The sequence below is a fragment of the Struthio camelus genome, chromosome 12 (assembly GCF_040807025.1).
Source record: "Struthio camelus isolate bStrCam1 chromosome 12, bStrCam1.hap1, whole genome shotgun sequence".
Taxonomy (NCBI): Eukaryota; Metazoa; Chordata; class Aves; order Struthioniformes; family Struthionidae; genus Struthio; species Struthio camelus.
In genome coordinates, this window is record NC_090953.1 from 18,264,646 (window position 1) to 18,284,856 (window position 20,211).

General features: G+C 36.7%; 2 protein-coding genes across 5 annotated transcripts in view; both read right to left on the minus strand.

Annotated features, from left to right (window-relative positions):
• The window catches only part of THSD4 (thrombospondin type 1 domain containing 4), a 428,840-nt gene extending 417,368 nt beyond the window's left edge, over positions 1-11,472 (minus strand). Inside the window, exon 1 of the mRNA XM_068958767.1 lies at positions 11,270-11,472. The gene's annotated coding sequence lies outside the window, so the exon portion shown is untranslated. The remainder of the gene's footprint in view (positions 1-11,269) is intronic.
• Positions 11,473-12,279: 807 nt separating this feature from the next.
• LRRC49 (leucine rich repeat containing 49) overlaps positions 12,280-20,211 on the minus strand; it is a 69,057-nt gene continuing 61,125 nt past the window's right edge. For all 4 annotated transcript variants that reach the window (XM_068958770.1, XM_068958771.1, XM_009681473.2 and 1 more), the window contains 4 exons: positions 19,123-19,308; positions 16,260-16,369; positions 15,046-15,199; positions 12,280-12,968 (listed from right to left, as the gene is read on the minus strand). In XM_068958770.1, the coding sequence (XP_068814871.1) occupies positions 12,765-12,968; positions 15,046-15,199; positions 16,260-16,369; positions 19,123-19,308 (654 nt within the window). In that variant the 3' untranslated portion in view covers positions 12,280-12,764. The remainder of the gene's footprint in view (positions 12,969-15,045; positions 15,200-16,259; positions 16,370-19,122; positions 19,309-20,211) is intronic.

Consider the following 20,211-nt stretch of genomic DNA (forward strand, 5'->3'; position numbering starts at 1 on the left):
TAAGTTTAAAAAAAAAAAAAGCCAAAAAAATGTTTGAACCTGTTTGATCTATAGCCTAAAGCTCAGGCCCTGCCAGAGAAAATACATTTGCATTTTTTCTTAAACATCAGAGAGGCATAAGAAAAAGTGTAAAAATCTGTAAAATAAATGGTCCGTTTAAAAGACATTTGAGGCCAGTTCGAAGATTCTGTGCATGTTTGTCTCTGATTTTCCAAGCCACTTTCACCAAATTGTTCAGAAATCTTCTCAGGTCTCAGACATTATCTCCAGCTCTAACCTCTGACTTGCACAGCTTCTGCAAACGTGTAGCTTAATGATGGTGACACTGTCATCTTAGAGAATCATTAAAATAATAGCTGGTCCTCTTAAATTCCATATAAGAGGAAAGTATTCCAAGAATTGGGCTGCTGGCAGGTTGGAGGATGATCTCCAACGTTAAAAGATAAGTGATTCAGTTCTCCCTTCAGGCACTGTATGAGCCAGATTCCACCAGTTCAGGCTAACTTGGAAACAAAACGGGCACACTTGTTCTGCGCAGCCTCACAGAAATACGAGATTGTTGAAAAGACAGTTCTGCCTACTCTTTTTTGACTAGGAGGACTATAAACTTTTCCCTAGTAAAGGGGAATAGGTGCCTGGACCGGACCCTTCCCTACCACGTGACTGGAAAGGGACAGTATAGTCAGTTTACACATACATGACTGATTTGCCCACAGCCTGTTTTCTCCTTATATCTGAACAGCATCAAGGAAAGATGCCTTTTGAGAGCTAGCTGCTGTCACTCACCACTTCTTGCTAATTTTTCAGTGCTTTTCAAATTAGGACTGGAGGTATTTTATACTAGACACTATCTTTTATCATAGTAGAGATGGTCTGCCAGCTTCCTGGGAAAGAAGGCTGGTGGGGAACAAGCTGCTACCTCCAAAAAACAATTCATCTAGCTTGAAATTCTCAAGCTTATCTGCTCTAACACAGAACAGAGCTGCAAAAAAAGCCTTTCAAGAAGTGTATCAACCCTTCAATAGCTGTGATCATATAATTGCTCCCACTCCCTCTAAAAAACATGGAGATGATTGGTGCCACACACTTGTAAGAGTTTACACAATGACTGGTTTTCATAAAGCGTGTTGCTTGGGAAAGTTTCTGGCAGATTAGCAGGAAAGAGACATCATGCAGTAGAGATTATCAACACTGCTCATAAAGGATCCATTAAGGGCTCAATTAGCTTTGGAGCTCAGGCTTACCCCCCCCTTCAGCATTAGGATAGCTATTCATCTGATTCAGCTATCCTTCCCCATTTTATAAAGCGATTACTAGAAATTCCCAAAGTGAATAAAATAGTAGAAAATACTCATTGGTGAGCTAAATCACTGACCTGGCACACAGCAGAGGCATCTTGTTTTAACACAAGTGTGCAAAAAGCCACCTTGTGGAATGAATTGGGAGAGCAGCCAAAGAGAATAGTTAAAAGAATGGTACGAGAAAAAGATGAATGTTCACTGAAGTTGGGGTGCACATATTTCTCTGAAAATTATGCAGCTGTACAGGTCCAAGGTTAGACTTGGGATCCTGGCTCCCAGCTCCCTCATTCCGATGCCTAGCCCTCTATGTCACTCAATTGCAGTGCCACAGGCCTTCCTCCTCTGCTCCACAGCCCTACCTACCAGGGGCAGCTGGTTTGCCTGATCCCCCTTGTTCCAAGGAGCCCTTCTAGAAAGCATTTCCCCCAGTTTCTATTATTGTTACGGTCCCCCGCCCACCTCATAAACTTGCACTCTTCCTCTCTTGCCACCCTTCCATTCCTCTTCCGCTTCCCAAGATGATCCAGAAGAAGCAAAACTAGGAAGGCCTGAATTACAGATTTTGTGCTGGTTTGCTCCTGATTTCCGTTCCAGTCACAAAAATAACCAAATCATCCACTTAGCTATGATCAGAGGCTAGCCCAAACTTCCAGATGCAGCTGCAAGAATCCACGGCCTTTCCCAGTTCCTGCTAGGAACGGCATGATATAATTTGCTATTTATGCAGGCGCTCATTTCTCAGATCTGAAAGTAGGCGCAAATTTTCCAAGAATCTCAGCAATTGAGGGCATATTTCATTTCTTGTTCCATCTGGAAGGAAAAGTTAGTACCACAGGCTGATTGCTTTGCGCTGACCAAATAACGAAGAACAGTCACATACCCAGCTTTCTTAGGTAAGTAAGCAACCATCAAAAAAGTACAAGGCAACAGCCCCATACAGAGACTCTGACACATTACCATGCAGGAATTCAATTAAACTGTGCTGAAATGGCTTTAGTTAAGCAGTTTATGAAGTCTTAAATACAATAACTAAACATTTCCAGAAAACAGCTCTGAATATTCTGAAAACTACTTGTGAAATTTCTGCCTGATAAGTCATTTTTTAATGAAGTTTATTTCAACATGCTTTAACTCAAAATTTCCTTCAAAAGATTAAAAAAAAAAAAAAGAAAAGCACACCTACCTTATTGGCCCACAGTAAACAAATTACATACAAGATACATAGCTGCTCTGTTTCACTGTGCACAAGTGAGTGGTATTCTTAGCCTGCAGCTGATGACCCTCATAAGACATGATCCCAGTTTCTAGTATCATAACTCCTGCCAGGCAGATGACAAAGCAAAAAGATGCTGTAACTTCTGAAGCTCTACCTCCCTCTGACTTAAAGATAGATGTCATTACACAAGGCTAGGATGAATGAAAAGCCAGACAGCACCTGACATCACGCTACTATTTTAGTATAATGAAAACAAAATGAACACAGTGAGTGTAATAATGTTTCTCTCTAGAAGATTCTGCAAGTCCCTCAAAAAACATACTTTATGAAATAGTCTGGAGCACATTACAAAACGGTCCTTTGAAAAGTTAAGCAAAAAAGTCCCTTAAAGCTTTGTCCAAAAATAGGTAAAAGTTTTCAGCCAATATTTCGAAAGAGTTTTTAATTGAGCTACTGAAGTCAGTTTTCCCCGATCCTAAAGACTTACAAGATTTTTAGCTGTATCATAAGCTGCCATAAAAAAAATAAAATACTGTAAGAACAAAAGCCAGGAACTTGGCAACCTCATTCTAGATTTCCAAACGCTCCTGATTAGGAATCACTGAATTGATTGCTTTCTGAAAGGAAGAGGGTTGAAAAGGGAAAACCTGAATATGTATGACAGAATCCACAGCTAGAGACTTCTACTCTAAATCAGCAAACATTTCAAAGAGATGTTAAATATTTAGCACATAAGCTGACAAAAATAATACCTACTTTCAGTGCATTTTATCTACTGCAGTCCCAGTCACTCTGTAGATTCAATAAGCAATAAACAGAGCCATGAATTCTCCCCAGAGTATAAGGCAGCCTAGTCAAAAAAAAAAAATCCGAGCAATACTTGCAATACTGCAATCCAAGCAATACTGTGACTGTTACAGGTGAAAGTGTTAGTTAATGAAGTCTGTGTTTGTGGCAGCCAAGTAACTGACTCCCTCATCTGCTGGTTCACTTGATCCAAGAACAATCAAAAAAGAAACTCCAGGTGCATCTCTCTGCAATAGGACAGTGCCAGGAAAAAAATCCCATGGAAATGACATGCGTTAGGACTATTTCACTCCCCACTGATGGGGTGCCTCTATCCCTAGCATGCTTCCTCTTGGTCTCTCTGCACAGCACAGCTATACTGCTTAAGCTTTATACCAACGATAGAAGATATTAATTAAGCAATAGCCTCACTGTAGTTGTTCCCCACCATGGAGGGGGTGACAGGGATAAATTTGCCTGTGCCTGCCTTCTGTTGAATCAAGCACTGACGCTAAAAGCAGTGTTGATGATGATATCCTTAATAATAGGATACCCTGGAGCTTGGAAATAAAGGGTGGGGAAAGCAAGAGCCTCCTTAAGGGGAGCAGAGTAGGAGAAGTATAAAAGGATATGGCTTCCCACAGCAACTCTCCCACCTCTAAAAATACAAAAGGCAGATCAGTAGCTGCCCAGTACTTAATTTACACTGCTGATGAAACATACAGCACCTGGCTGCCTTAACACCTTTGTCAGCTCATTACCAGATATCTAATACAACTAAGTGTTTTTATTTCATTTTAGCTGTTAATAAAGTTTAGGACACCAGGCAATGATCCTCTCCAAGGCACTGCTTTTTTAACCTGTGGCCTCTTTCAAGTACTATTTTGCATGAGCTTGACAAGTGCATTTTATGAAAATGTGTCTCTGGAGTATAAAATAAGAGCCCGTCAACAGTGAGGGAGCTCTTAAATTAACGCTTTAATATGACAAGCTTTACAATTGACATGCATCTGTTATGCTGAAAGACCCCAAACATATTGGTAGATCATATACTGAGAGATACTGTAATTGAAATGCAGTCAGTTTGTCCCAGCAACATGACAACGTTTGTCAGAGCGATGAGGAGTTATAGAAGATCTCAAAGTTATGATTCTTATACGTGCAACATGCAATGATCAGATTTGGAAACTGTCCTGAGCACATCCAAATCTATTAAAATACTTTCCTGACTGAGCTACTTAGTGCCTCCAGTTAATCCTGAGTCTACAACAGCAGAGTGTTTGCTAGCATCAAGCAAGGGCAAAAGTTCATTACCAACAAAGAAGAAAGATCAGACCATCAGTACAACTTTTCCGCATCACTTGTGGTTCCTTTTTTGATTTCCCTTCCAAGTAGCAAGGAGAACAAGATTCACTGAAAGAGTTCTAACAACAAAGCTGAAGGGTCCTTTACACCTCCAAAGTCATACTTAACTAATCTATCTTTGTCCTTAAAGATGCAGATCACTTATTTTTTAAATAAAACTTAAAATACTGTGAATGGCACTCTTTGCAAAAATATAAGAAGAATCTCTTCTACAACTCAGAAAATACCAGTATTATCTGCAAATGATCTATTTTCTTTGCAGTCGCCCAGCACATAATAATCACTGTATGTGGGACAATAACTGCCTTGAAATCAGTCCGTTCACCACCAGAGAACACACAACTATGCCAAGATAAACTTACGTCAAAATAAAAAAAAGTAACATGCCTTTCTACCTAGCATATTTAACATACTTGGCAACTTCTTTACTGCTTAGTTGTGTATGTTCTTGTCAATGGATGACCTGAGTGAAGAAATAGCTGTTATTTAACAATTCCCACTCTATCTTCTGCTCTATCCGTAAGAAACGGGACCATATCACCCTCCTTCATTTGACAATATACGTATTCAAAAATAGCAAAGGAGAGTTCCCAGTGTGCCAGACCTCAAGCCCCTTTTTCAGAGATGACAAAAGGGCTTTGTGATCCAGATTTCATTGAAGTTTAGCATGCTTGGGAGTATGCATATCTCATTTTGAAAATCTAGAACACTCAAATTTTATCCAAAATCTAAGTGAGCACATACTTGTTTATCGTAAAGTGGGCTAGTTCTGTGGCTTCTGACTGGCATGGAAGAAAATACCAGTGTGAACTGCATGACAACAGGTGGTAAGGACAGAATTTGTCCAAATTCACACTTTTGCAGACATCAACATCTGAATGAGTGTCTAGACTCACCTGACAAGGGAAAAAAAAACAGGCAATTCCACTGTCCTCTATCCTGTGAGGAGATGGACACTTACATCAGACGTATAATGCTGCAGAAGTGTCTGCGGCAGAACCTAGATGACTAGCTGAGGTATAGATATTATCACCATAGGAAAAAAAATTAGTTTAGGATAATTCTCACCTTGCATAAGCTACGTGTAAAATTTGAGTCACTCAAATCACTGGGAAAGTTGCAACAATTTCAACAGGACCACAGTTGCAGTCCACACAACTTATCTTCTTTAGATTTTGCTTTGCGTTTGTGCATCCCAATTAAGAATATAAATACAAATACCTCTTAAAATCTTTAGCAGCATGTCAACTCGCATTTAAATCTTACAATATTACATCTGCAGACGAGACATACAGCAGCACTGAAAAATGCAACATGAACAAAGCTTCATAAATAACTTTGGATCATTGGAATTGCTTATCCTTTATAAATTCAGTCTACAAACAAAATGAATAAACTAGCACTTAGACTCCATTCACAGCATCTTTAATATGAAGAGTAGTCCAAAGTGAGTTATTCTCGGGTGGGAGGGAGGCAGGCAGGTGGGGAACCTACATCACTCACTTCTCAATTAGGAATAAAATGAGTATCCAAGTTTTCATTAAACAAACTTTCCACTTACATTTTTATTCCCATCCTTCTATTTCATAAACTTGCCATTTCAGATGCCTACAAACAGCTAGCACTTTTCTGACAATCTTTGTGCTCCATCAAAGACTGAACATTGTGTCAGGGAGACATTCATTATTGTAGTAAATTAAACTGCTGATGTTAGGAACCATTTATAATTTACATTAATAAATGAACACAACCAAAGAGAATGCTTTTGGCTTTGAAAGCTCATAATACTTAGTACAAACTAAATATAACTGTGGTTATATCAAGATTTGTCTTGGATAATATACTCATTGCAATTAAACATCCAGTAACAGGCTTCAAAATAAAAAAGGGCCTGAATCAGATTTGCATAATAAACTTAATTAATATACTGCTTTTAACCTTACGCCTCTTGTTTCAGATCAAAGCTGTTTTAGCTCTCATGAGTCCTAGTCTCTGAAAATCCTAAAAAATAATGGAAATAAGCACATGGTTACATCTTACCACATGAGTAAGTGCTTTACTCGATGATGGTAAATGTGAAAAAGATGCATCTCCATGTCTACAGTTTTACCTAGAAGCCTGGAAAATTCACATAAAGCACCATTTCCTGTACACACTTAAATTTATTAATGATAGGAAAGAACAACTGGGCATCTTGCTTTAAAAAAGTAAGAGAATAAAAAAATAAATATTTTGCTTTTTTGATTACTTCTTAATCCAGTCACACACACCCAGGGCAACGAAGGCTTCAACTCTAATAAAGCAATTAGCATTCTTATAAATGCTGAGCATGGAGTATATGCTTCTGCTTATGCAGCTCTCAATTAGATGAACACTGAAAAACACAAGAGAGAAGAAATGAAACATCTGAGGACATGGGAAAAATTCAGACAGCCTCTGGCTGTTCATTGCACTGACAGTGTTGTGATGTATAGTGTTGAGGATGCATAGGTGCATTTTTAACAAACTATTGCCACCATGTCAGAGGTTTTCATGCTCATGTATTTTAATTAGTGCTTATGCCTTTTGCCATGGTTTAACAGGTTACACAGTTTCCACGTGTCCTTGCAATCTCCACAGGAGCACAATCACTTTATTAAATATTCTACTTACTATTCACTGACTAATCCAATGGTACTTGTCACAGCTGGGAGTACTTGCCTCAATTTTTTCCCAGTTCTTCTCTTTTCCAAGCTGACAAGCCAGTTATCTTCTAGATTACAAAAAACTGAATGCTCACATTTTATTATTGACATCTCTTTGGAATTGAAACTACATTTCTACAGAGGCTCTTGTTTATAGACTTAAGTAAAAGCTTCATAGCCAAGTCACTCTGACAGCTTATGGTGTGTACTTTACCCAGGATATGACAGCTGAACAAAGTTTATTATATTCTATTACCAATTCTCTCTTTACTCCACTAGAAAACATAGATCACTGGAGCCTGATGCAAATAGGCTGCAAATGTGATACATATCTATATCAAACACAAACTACAGCATATGTTGTCACATAATTTAATTTCTAAGTGCAGTATAATAGCAAACTAGTGAACTTACCATTTTTTTCATTACTGAAAAGTCATGGCTTCTCCATATACCACTATGGTTTGTTTCACTGAGTGTAAGTTACATTAATGCCACCGTTACGTCCATAACCGAGATGTCTAGACTATGTGAGCATGTAATACAAACATCACATTTATAGGCACAGTTTCTCCACCACTGTAGTTTGAATTAGCTTTACAATCGCTTGCCTGATGGTATATCATACATAGATGGAAACCATCTGTGATTCCAGGCTATCGTCCGCTGCACTTAAGTGTTAAATGCTGGATTTACATACAGAAAGGCTTTCTGTTATCCTGATTCTTGAAAGGCATCATTCTCAGCTCTGAAAAGGTTAGTGATGTTTATGTTAGCCATGTCTAGTGTTCCAGAAAAAATGAACTTGTTTATGATCTGCTCAGTGTTAATGTGAAGTTCTGGATCTGTTAGGTGTAACATGAAGTACTGCTAATAGACCAGCATTTAACCTTTGGGATGATCATATTAATCAAGCAAAAGTGAAAGGGATAGTTTGTCTGAAACTTGAAAGTATCACATTCATGAATGTAGCAATATACTGGATGATAGTAAAACACATCCATAATCATGTATTGATAGACTGAGCAGGGACATGCTCCAGAATCAGAATAAGACGCCTAATTAGGCAGCTGCCTAATTAGGAAGATAACCACCAAAAGTGGAATTAAGCATTGTTGTAATTCTGCTAGCCAGCACAGACATTGCAGCACCAAGAAATCTGATCTCACTGTCTAGATTCTATATTTTTTGCATTGTACCAACCAAAAGTCCAGAGCAATTCTGAAGCCATCGGTTTGTTGGGTTTTTTTTTTTTCCCCTCCAAATAAATAAATAAAGTGAATAAAATTTACATATTGCCCATCCCCATTCAATGCAATCAGTATCAGGGAATATGTGGTTATCTGGTACAAAGACATTTCTTGGGGATACTCAACATTTCTAATGCTGGATTCAGTAGAAATATTCTAGCCTGTAGGTGTTCCACTTTTCTGTTCATGCTGTACTTTTATCAGATATATTTCCAGTTGTGATACATCCATTTACAAGTAAAAAGTAAAGGAAAAAAAAAAGAACTTGAGATCAGTTCTTTCCCCATAAGACTCTTCCATTATTCACTAGGGTATCCTGACACAACAAGCAGAAACATCCATCCATGCATCAAGAACAGCATACGAGATGGAACACACAACTGGTAGAGAAATGCTGCTTTCACCACACTAAACAAAGACAGAAGTTACTCTAGATGGTGCACCTTTCCGGATGAGCTTCTCTGTTTCCCACCGATAACACAGAGAGCAAAGCTAGCCAGCAAGTTAGATCCTTGGGATGTGATAAACTCTCCCTTAGATTCAATTTCTTTAAGCTCATGCTCAGAAAACCACACTCTGAACTGATGTGTAAGCAAATACTACCTATCCTTTTGTAAGAATGTCTTAAGTCCGTGTAACCTAAACTCTACTTCTTAGTATATAAAAATCAACTACTTTATATTCACTTCAGAGTTAAAGCAACTTTATCACACCATGAAGCAAAGTGATAGCTAGTCTCCTCTTTTCCCACTCCTTATGTGCATGTAGCAAAACACCAAGTCTTACACATCCCCAAAAGACTGATGCTTCTCATTTAAACTAACAAGAAAATATTTACTACATCTTCAAGCCCGGTTTCAGTGAAAAGTTTGTGATCTGGGAACAGAAACATATTCATGTAATCTATTTTCCCAGTCAAAACAAATCGCTATTATTGCAATTCTGAATATGCCCACAGAACTCCCAATCTAGACCACATCTTTGTGAACGATGCTTAATATTATGAAAGAGCAAGCATTTATTTCTGTTTCTTAAAATAAACTAGCTAACTAAAAGCAGTTAATTAAGATACGTCGCTATGATGCAAAGTAGCGACAGAAGGCATCAATGTTTGTCACTTTTACAGCCTATTGCTCCGATTAAAAAAATGTAGTCACTTATCTTGAATTTGCAGAAGGAATGCACAGACTGCGGACTCGCTACCTTTTGCGCAACAGCATAACTTAGTTTACAGGTGGCCAGTGTTTTAATAGGTTAACTTTTTTAATAGCTTATATGATAAAAGTATGATTATTTGTAGCAGTGGAGCAAGGTATTTCAGTATTTTGTCATAGATTTACATAGACGGGAAAACAAAGTTTTCAGCTGTTTCAGGATTCAGATCTAACACTTAATCACAGCCAGTAGAGCATTTTTACTTACTTTACTGTGCTTAGATAAAACCGCTTTCCAGTACCTTTTTTTCCTCAAAACTGACAGGATCGGCTTTTGGTTTGTATCAAGCGACTCACTTCTCCCTTTGTTCTACTGTGGTGGCGTATCTGCAGCTCTGTTACTTTTTCAGATTCCATATCAAAAAGAGCATATGAAATACAGTTCTTCTACTGAAATCTGATCTTCAGTAAGGAGACTGATGCATAATAAACAACGACTCTGCGTGACATAATGGAGCCTTCATGCATGACATGGCTAAACTGAAACTGAATAAAAACAAGATATATCATTATCTATCCTCGTCTGCAAAAAGAGGAAATTTGGCTCAGAAAATATAACAAGAAAACTGTAAAAATAATCCAAGATCAAGGGAAAAAAAATGTTTTCAAGAGATTTAAAAGTCAAAACAGTTTTTTTAACCCTTATTTCCAGTCAATTTGGAATTACTACATAACATTCTAGCTCCCTGCCTGTGCAGAAAGTCAGACTAGATGAAGAGATCACAATGGTCCATTTTGGATTGGATATATACAAAATATTAATATCATCAAGATTTGGTTTGATGACTTATTTAAACGTTTTTCAAAGAGAAAGTGACTGTTCTCAGCCTGGAAAGTTTTACTGAAATGGTCCACAGCTTCAGAGTCGACGGCTATTCCAACCCCTTGATTTATATCTGGAACTGGAAAGTCTATATACACAGCGTCTAGGTTTCAGAAGCACTAAGAAGTTGCTCACGCCAACCTCAGATTTGTAGGTTTCCAGGAACCCAGGAATCAGCACAGCAACTAGAGGAATGAATCCCACAATTCTGTACGAATTGAGTTAAATTTGATATACACATAAACAACATATAGCATGCTAACAATTCTAAGATTGTCTGGCTGTTTATAATTCTATGCACTCTTAGGTCTAACATCACATTAGTCCATCGTTCACTTCTTTCCTAAAAGGACAGAAGATTAGGAAAAATGTAAGTATTTTTGTTTCAGCTTAAAGAAAATGTACATAGCCCAATATTAACCTTTTCTTCACTTATAATAGCTGCTTTGCTACCCTCACTTTAGTCACTTAGCAATCCTGTTATGAAACAGCTGCTATTAGAGAAAAACATCTGAACTGGCAGCATTCACACACCACTGGGAGCACACACAGTGCATTCTAAGGAGATGATTCTGCAACTCACAGTCAATACCCTCTGATGCATTTCATTTAGTTTTATCAAGACCCTACCTTATGAAGCCTCCAATCAGGATTGTGCTTCTAAAGCCTCAGTATCACAAGCTCTGGCTTTTCTCTGGATTTTCCCATGGAGAACTTCCTGTTCTTCTAGACTAATCCACCCTTCTTAGAATGCTTTTTTCCAATCTTTTATTGCTGCTGAATGTGATTCAAAAGGGGCCCATCTGCTCTGGCTACATCATCAGAAGAGTTCTGCACTTTCACACAGCTGCTGAGGTTTCTGTCCCCATGCAGAGCTGGAACTGCTCCACCCCTCCCCCTGCACAGAGATGATGTAAAGAAACTGATGCAACCAAAAAGCTTTTGCGAGATCATTTCTATACTGACTGTATTTCTATACTGTAAACTCTCCTTCTCTCACTTCTTTGCAGGAACTTAATTGGTTCCCTTCATAAAAAGCACCATAAAACTTGAGAGCACAATTTTCCAATGGAAAGAAAGAAAATCCTATCAAATACACTCATCTAGCTATAAATTCCATGAAATAGTTCAAAAAGCCTGGAGGAGTGATTGCTTTTCTATTAAATTCTACCAACTGCTAGAGCAGTTTCTGCAGGACTTTTAACATTTCCTTAGAATCCAAGTGATTTAACCTCTATTAACTTCTGTAAAGATTGCCGTGCATCACGTTTTTCAGGCAAGAAAAATCTATTAGGCAGAAGAGCAACTACCCAAAGTATGTTTTTAAAGATCAGATACAACATAATTTTCAACCATGGCAGGTTTGGTTTTATGTTTAACATTATGCATATGTTTGATAACCTTAAAGGGCACCACTGTAACATGCACTGAAACGGGTCACTTCTGCCAATATCAATTCAACAGCTTCACCTGAGTGCGAGTTGACTATATAATTCTCATGTTCCTAGGACTACCTCTCTCCTGCTAATCACCTGGCTGTTTGTCTGTTAAGTTACTGCTGATATACTGAGCACTATGATATTGATATGAAAACATGTTCTATAATCTGTCAAATTAAATAATATAAAGTCTTAATCAAGTTCAGGATGTAAAAACAATAATTTATTAGCTTCTGCTCATAAAAAAATCCCCTAATATTCTTGATTCGTTTAAACAGCAGCAATTAGCCAAAAAGGAGACAATTGAAAAGCGTTCAATAAAAAATAAGGCAAGCAGACTATAAACGTGTTCCTTAAAATCAATGCAGAGCAGCAAGGGTAGCAGGAAAAAAAAAAAGCTTAGTAAGACATGGCACAATCACCAACTTACTTCTATGCTATCTTGTTACTTTAGGCAAAGAAGCATTGTTAAAGCTTTATACAAGTAAACTTCTGTTTGAAAACTACCAAGAAGGAAAGTAAAGAAAACAGAGTACATTAAAATGTAAAGGCATCCCAAATGGGGGGTGGGGGAAAAGGGGAAGGGAGAAGTGTTCTATACTGATGGCAATTTTATGTTCTAAGTCTGTGAAACATCATACAATACCGAAACCAAAAGCTTGCCAAAACAACAGGCCTTGACTCTACTATTTTTCATCAGCAATCCTCTGTAAGCAGAGTTTCATGTAGGAATTTTTATTGCGTATTTCTATCACTGCATCTCTGACAAGCTCAATGAACATTTGAGGCCAGAGCTTCTGTAAAGACTCATTTTTCATATTGATGTCAGCAGCTTCTTTCACTAAGTTCTCAACGTATGTCTGGCAAAGTGTTTTTCTTTCCTTCATTTCCTGGATGGGAGAAACATCACACATTGTAAAAGACAAAGGAAGAAACAGTTAAACAAGAACAAACTTATAAAACAATTGAGAACATTTAATAAATTAAAGAAAACAGTAATTGACATGAAAAAAGTTCACACACTTTTCTCTTAATTTTAGATTGCACAGCCCAGAGTCTCCTTCACCTTTAGTGAATATGGCCATATAACCTTACTACAGTTTAAAGATTCATAAATTATCTAAAATTCATTTTGAAGTAGCCATGTAAATATCTTAACAGCATTACAGTTTTTATTGCCTTCTGGGACAGCAACGAAAAAAGCAGAGACACCATGAAGCTCCAGACTTCTGTTTTTTTCCTTTCTTTCCTTTCTAGATTTTCAGAATTATACTGCAACAGTTTGAAAGTACATGCTTATCTACCTGCTCTAACAACACTGCCTTGAGGAAGATAAGCTAGTATGTATACCTTCGACATCGCCCTGAACACTGGCATGTGCATAGCTAACGTATACTGTATTAGGTACTGAAGTAACCTGAACCTTCAAAAAATAATTGTTCAATAAAAACAAGAAAATACGCTTAATGCAACTACTGGTTCTGCATTTTAGTCACTCATAAACCATATTAATCCCTCTATAAAATGCCATAATAAGCCTTTGAACAGTTATATTGGTGCTAAACATCGAACTAGTTTGATTTATAGCATTGCCAAAAATGTTAGGTCATGCTTTGGCCCAGCAAAACAGTTTTTTTTTTTTTTTAAATGAGAGATAAGGCAGAGAAAATACTTTCCAACAGTTTTATTTGAAAAAACAGATTATTCGTCAACGAACTTGACCTGCTTTTTTTTTTTTTTTTTAAAGCAACTAGCTCTAGTTCAATCATCTTATGTTAGTTTACTGTTGATGCGAATCGGGAATCGGCCCTTATTGCCTATCCTTTCTCTTGTGACATCCTGTAATATGTGCAGTCACCTATATAACGTTACAACGAAGGACAAGGTGTGAATCACTACCCTGTGAAGAGGAAAAAAACGCATATTTTTTTAATGGACTGAACAAAAACTATTGTGATATCATAGTGCTTGTTCTATGGTAAAGGACAAGAGGAACCCCTCTCTGGCTTACTCTACGCCATTTATAGTTTTAGCAGCTGTGTAGTAGACAGCTGCTATCACTCCTTTTGCAACTAAGTTTTTTGCTAAAATTTAATCTTTCCACACATGCGATCACTGTCTCTGTTCCATGCTATCTATTTGAGATAAGAAAAATGCAATGCAATAACTGAGTTCAGCTCTTACTGAACTTGATTCAATTTCTGGCACTGTAAGATTTAAATATTGCCACATAATCAAAGAGTAGCTAAAAGGACAAAGGTGGGAAACAGGGTGCATACTAGCTGGAAATCAGATTGCTCAGAAAGGAGACAGTGGCTGAAAGAAGCATGTTCTCCCTGGGAACAATCTCTATTTGCCCAAGCAAAGGGGTTACAGGTCAAAACCACAAACTGAAACAAGCTTGACTGATGCATTTGTCTGAAATAAGTCAGCCTGCAATTTTATCACTAACTATATTTCTTTTCCTCTAACTCATTTAAAAGTTAGGAAACAGTTCTTTACTACTACAGCCTGAACCATCTCTGATCTTGTTTGAAAGTGTTCTTCACCAATTGATTTAGGGATATGCTTTCTGACATTCTAAATAAATTAAATAATCCTAGCATGTTGAAAATCTATTTATCCTTGTGAAAAAACTATGCTCACTTCTTACGTATTATTAACATAGGTACATTTCATTACCAAAGTAAGGCTCATAGGTGAGAATGTATTTGAGACCATGGCATTGTTCAGGAATCACTTCTTAGAGATGCAAATGGCCCATTATCCTGTCCTCTGACATAAATTAGCTACATGAAATGCTTGATCAAACTGTTGATTAATATATGTGAATACGGTAAGCAGTGATATTTTAAATTGCCATTCTGGAGAGCATAACCAAAACTTGATATATTGGCAAATTTCATGAGTAATAGTCAAAAGTTAATATAATAGAGGAAGAAAGTATTTTTATAACGATACGCTTACCTCAAGCTTTTCCATATGAAAGTCCTTTGTGGTGTAATTCAATGTAGCTCGAGCTATGCTTTCTACTCCAGCTCTTCTGTTATCATTACTTTCCTCATTTCCAACCCCAGATTTCTTTCCCTTTCCCTCTAGCAGATAGTGGAATTGCTTCCTCCTGTGAAAAGATAATAAAAAGATTTACAGTTTTAATTACTGGAAACTATTTTAAAAGTGCAGATGTTTCTAGTCATCTTAGAGTCTTTCCTTTTCCTCTCTGCCTTTGAACATGTAGTTTATGAGCTTTCAGTTTATTGCATCAAGTCACTTAAAACATACAGATGACTCTAGATAGCCCTCCATTAATTTGCTTCAATACATTTTGCTTTTTGACATATATCAAATCGTATGCCCTAGATACGAAGACTTGCAAAGACGACCTAAAATTTTATTAAGCAAGTATCTGTAGAAAACCAAAAATAGCCTTTTTAAGCACCTTTTTACTTATAGCACCAGCTCTTGAGTCTGTTAACTGTTACAGCCACCCACTATAAAATATCCATAAAAATAGACTGTCTTCAGTGTGGAAGTCCATAAATTTTCGCCAATACCAGCACAATCAGAGAATTAAACTGGTAGTACACTTGTGTGCATGTTCCTCTTACCTTACCAAATACGCATCATACAATTTCTGATAAATTTTTGTCTTCATGACTGTGGAAGTGCTAATATTTCTGCACGAAGTAAAAAACCTATTTTCTGTAAGACTTGTGAAATTTTTTATCTTTTTAATCCAGAAAGGATTTCTCATGACAGTGGAAAGAGTTAACCAATGCATTCTAAGCCAAACTCCAGTGCAGTTCATTACATTTTGCCTATATACATTTTCTGTGAAATTTCAAGTGCATATGATCACTTTGTTTTAAGATTGCTAACCACTGTAACAGTATATTGTCCAAGTGATGACACGTTCCACCTAGACAGAAATCCCATCTCCATGGTAAGAAATTTATATTTTAATATTTAGAGTTCCTGAAGATCATCAATAGAACAGAACCAAGTCCTGTGCAAAAAAAGGAACTGAAGGATGTTCAGAAATAACAGAAAAACAAAACAAGCTAAACAAAATCTTTTTCTCTCAGAAATTTTTTTTTGCAATTTTAGTCACTTAACTGCTGAATTAAAAAAAGTTTTTATAGTCTTTGTATTCCTTTGTATACCTTATCAACTATTTTTACCTAGATTCTCCAAGTAGTGAAAGCACACGATAGTGTGGCAGCTCAGAAGATGCTACATAGGCCAGAACACCAAAGAGCCTTTCAGCCATTACAATATCGTTTTGAGTAACCTGCAAAGAAAAAGGAGAAAAGCTTCAAAATTAGCCCATTTGTATTTCACCGGATACATGCACTGAGAATCAACTGAAGTTTGTTATACAAAACACCGCACACAGATCTGTTCTAGGCACATCTTCAAAACTTCAATTTGCTTTTACTGGCACTTCAGATGTACTTTAAAAGAAATCAAATGACTTGCTTTTGCTTATTTTATTTCCTGCAATTCTGGAAAGTTTAACATATACACATGATAGCCTGTGCTTCATGATATTCCCCATGAAATGACCAATTTTATAACCCTTCAAGTTGAGTATCCCAAGGCCAGACATATTAAGTCTGTTCCACATTGCATGCACTTACAGAAAGTCTACTGGAAAATCTCTGATCAAGTTATGCCATAGAAATGAAAAGACTCTGGGCGCTCACGTGATAAAAGATAAGTTATGGTCTCTCTGATTTTGGCAGCCTCACAGAGAAGACTTCATAGAAAAATCTGTATTTTCCTTAAGGGATAAATGGCTGCATTTCTCAACCCAAGAAAGTTAGTTTTCTTCCATTATACTTCTCCAAGCATCATCTGTACAGATGTTGCAGCATAAAATTACAGAAGTGTCCTTAAACTAAGTTTCAATGGTTGAAAAATTTTCAGGGTGAATTTTAAACATTTCAATTTTGAATTTTGTTTCAAAAACCCTTCCATGCTTTTCTTCAGTATTAACTATTAACCTCTGAAAACCATGGCTTGTGATTGTGTCCTGCCCTGATGACCAGACTATGAACTGATTTGAAATGCCAAAAGTTTGTTGGCAGTTTCTAGACTTCTAGCATTCCACTGAGTACAGAAGGAATCATTATGATCATCTAAATCTGACCTGAATAGCAAAGGCCAAGGAAACTCATTCAGTGACTTAACTTCTGGATCAAATTAAGTTTCTGGTCAAGCTATAACATGTTTTTGGAAAGGGATATGTTCTTTGTTTAAACTTCAAGAATTACAATCTTTACTACTTCCAACAGTTTTCGTGTTCTGTACTATACAATTGTGTGAATAAAATAAGATTGCATGAATTCCTGTTAAACATTTATACACAGTGCAGTCTACTCTTGTCTAAAGTACACTGCAATACAGCATCGTACAGGTAGGAAGTGACCAGAGAAAACTCAGCTCAGGGAGTTAGAGATGTAAAGAGTGACTTGACCGTGTGAACGAATGAGAGCAAGCGAGCGAGTACGAGTAAGCATGCATTTAAAATAGAACAGGTCTTATTTAGCAGCCTCAGAGCAGAGGACTTCACCAAACAGTCTGTTAACAGAAGTAAGCTCTAAAACAAAGAGAGTAGAAGGGAGATAAAGGACACCTCAGGCAAAAATGCCTGCAAGAGAAATAAGTCATTTTTTCCCGTTGAGAGAAGCATAAGGGCACAGCTAACAGACACCAATGCTGAATTCACTCTCTAGTTCATAGAAACTCATGTTCCCCATCTTACACCAGTACATTCTTTTCTCTATTTGTCACAAAAAGATTATAATGGTAATAACATGTAAATGTAAGTCTACTATGTCTGCTCTTTGCTGAGCATGGTATGCTAGGAAAACAAGCACTTAATAGTCAACAAATGTGATATATCCATTCTAATGTATACCACTTGGTGTAAAGCACTTTGTGAAGCTTAGTAACTTCAAACCTTTGTAACTCTTAATTAATCTGAGATTACTATCACTGGGTGAAATTTCAATAAATGTTTGCTTGACTACTATTGCATATTATACTGAGCTAAGAACAAATAAATCACAATATTCACGTTATGGCTGTATCAGATAACTAATAAAACATCTAATCAAAAACACATGACGATGTCCAAGCTAAAATACTAGAACTAAACACTACAACTATGGAGTCAGTTAAACTAATGCTTAAAATTGAACACACATTTATATGTTTTGTCGTATCAAAACTGTTCTCGTTTCCTTGTACGATCAAAGCCGAAGTATAAAACGGTTACATGATATGCTTAAATGAATTTATTTTCAGTTGATGTAAATGGGAATACAAGATGCAGATAAACAGTAATACTAGCCCTCTAATTTTCTTTTCATTTTAAACACTAATAACCTTGTACATGGCAAAGGTAAAAAAAATCTATTTGATAGACTTTTTTCTATAATGAGGTTTTGGCTGTATTTTGTAACTAACATTAAAAACATAAACAATCATGTACTGTAGGCTAAGTAGTCTGCCAAATGCATATTCTGCACAAGTATTCAATGTCAGTATTATGATCCTTTTGAACATGACATAATAAGGAAGTGATTCTTAAAGAAATTCAAGAATATAATCTTATATTTCTTTAAAGACAATATACAGCTTCCTTAAAGAAATTCAAAAATAAAATCTTTTATTTCTTTAAAGACAATATACAGAAATAATAAAAGAAGAATAAGTTCTCCTTTCAGGTGTATCCTTACCACTCAGGCATAAGCTTGGACTGTCATTTACAATTGCAACGTCTGAAATAACACAACTTATCTTTATAGCAACTGAGGGTCTTAACTTTACTAACTGTAGTACAGTGCAGTTGTTAGGCTTAAGGAACGCACAGCAAAACAAGTTATGTGATGAAGTGTACTTAGATGTTTTTCTTTCATAAGATTGAAGGGACACTGACTTGGTTCTGCTCATTTTATTAACAATTTACCCGTGTTTTTAAAGAACAACGTTAATTTGTAAGACCAATAGTAAGAAAGCAGCAACACTATGTCTTACCTCTATTCCGTTTATCTTCTGCAGATTAAAATGATTCAGTCTAAAGAGAACATAATATTTCCACAAAGTGAAGCTGACAACTGGATTTCCCTGAGGATCAACAGTCAACTGTTCAATGCGATTCACCTGGGCTAATGCATTGAATTGCTGCAGTGCCACAAGATTTGTCTCCTTAAACTTCAGGTGCTTTAACAAAATACATCAAAGCACAATGAATTAAATAAAGACGACACTAATAAGTCAACCAAGTAATTCCTATTCTGTGCTACTCAAATTATTTTCAAACTCAAACAAACAGTCGTTAGGTCTGCCTAAAGAATTAGGCTCACCTGATTTGTACAGTCTGTAAGTCAAAACACATTAATGCATCAAGTAATTGGTGTACAACATATATTTAAAAACAGTAAAACTAAAAGCCCTTTTAGCAATTTATAATTCCTTTAGCAACAACATTAATATTTCCAAATTACAACAAGCAGTGATACTGCTTGAGCAAGGTCATTTTAATTCTCACTCACACAGAGAATTAAGTATAAAATATATTTTTTAACATTCTGCTTTTCCAGTCATAGCAGGCTGGCATCATGTCACACCCACTATTTCTTTGAATGGTGCCATACAGTAGCATTCCCACAAGTATGGTATATTGGGCTTGACAGCAGCATTATTGTGGGAAGTGGAAGGAGGAAAAAGTGATGGCAAAGATAAAAACTTTTCCCGGGATTCTGCAATCCCCCACAGATGTATTTATCTCAAAGAAGCAATTAAGTTCTGTTAAGCTCAAAACCCTAAGAAGAAGCAGGGCACTCCAGGGGGATTTGACCTGATTTAAAAGTTAATTTATGTACGTTGTCACTATTATTTGCCTCAAAACTACCGATTTAAATGTGTGAGAAAGAACATGCTGAAGGGACTTCTTTATTCACATTGTTTCAGTTCATCACAAACTTAAGAATTGCAAGAGTCGTACTGATTTAACTAGCTATTCCTCTTGAACTTTCTCTTTTTCTCCTATCACCTATTTGGACTGTGACCTCAAAACACAAGTAGAGGCTCTCGACACCATAGATCCATAATAGCATTGTAGAA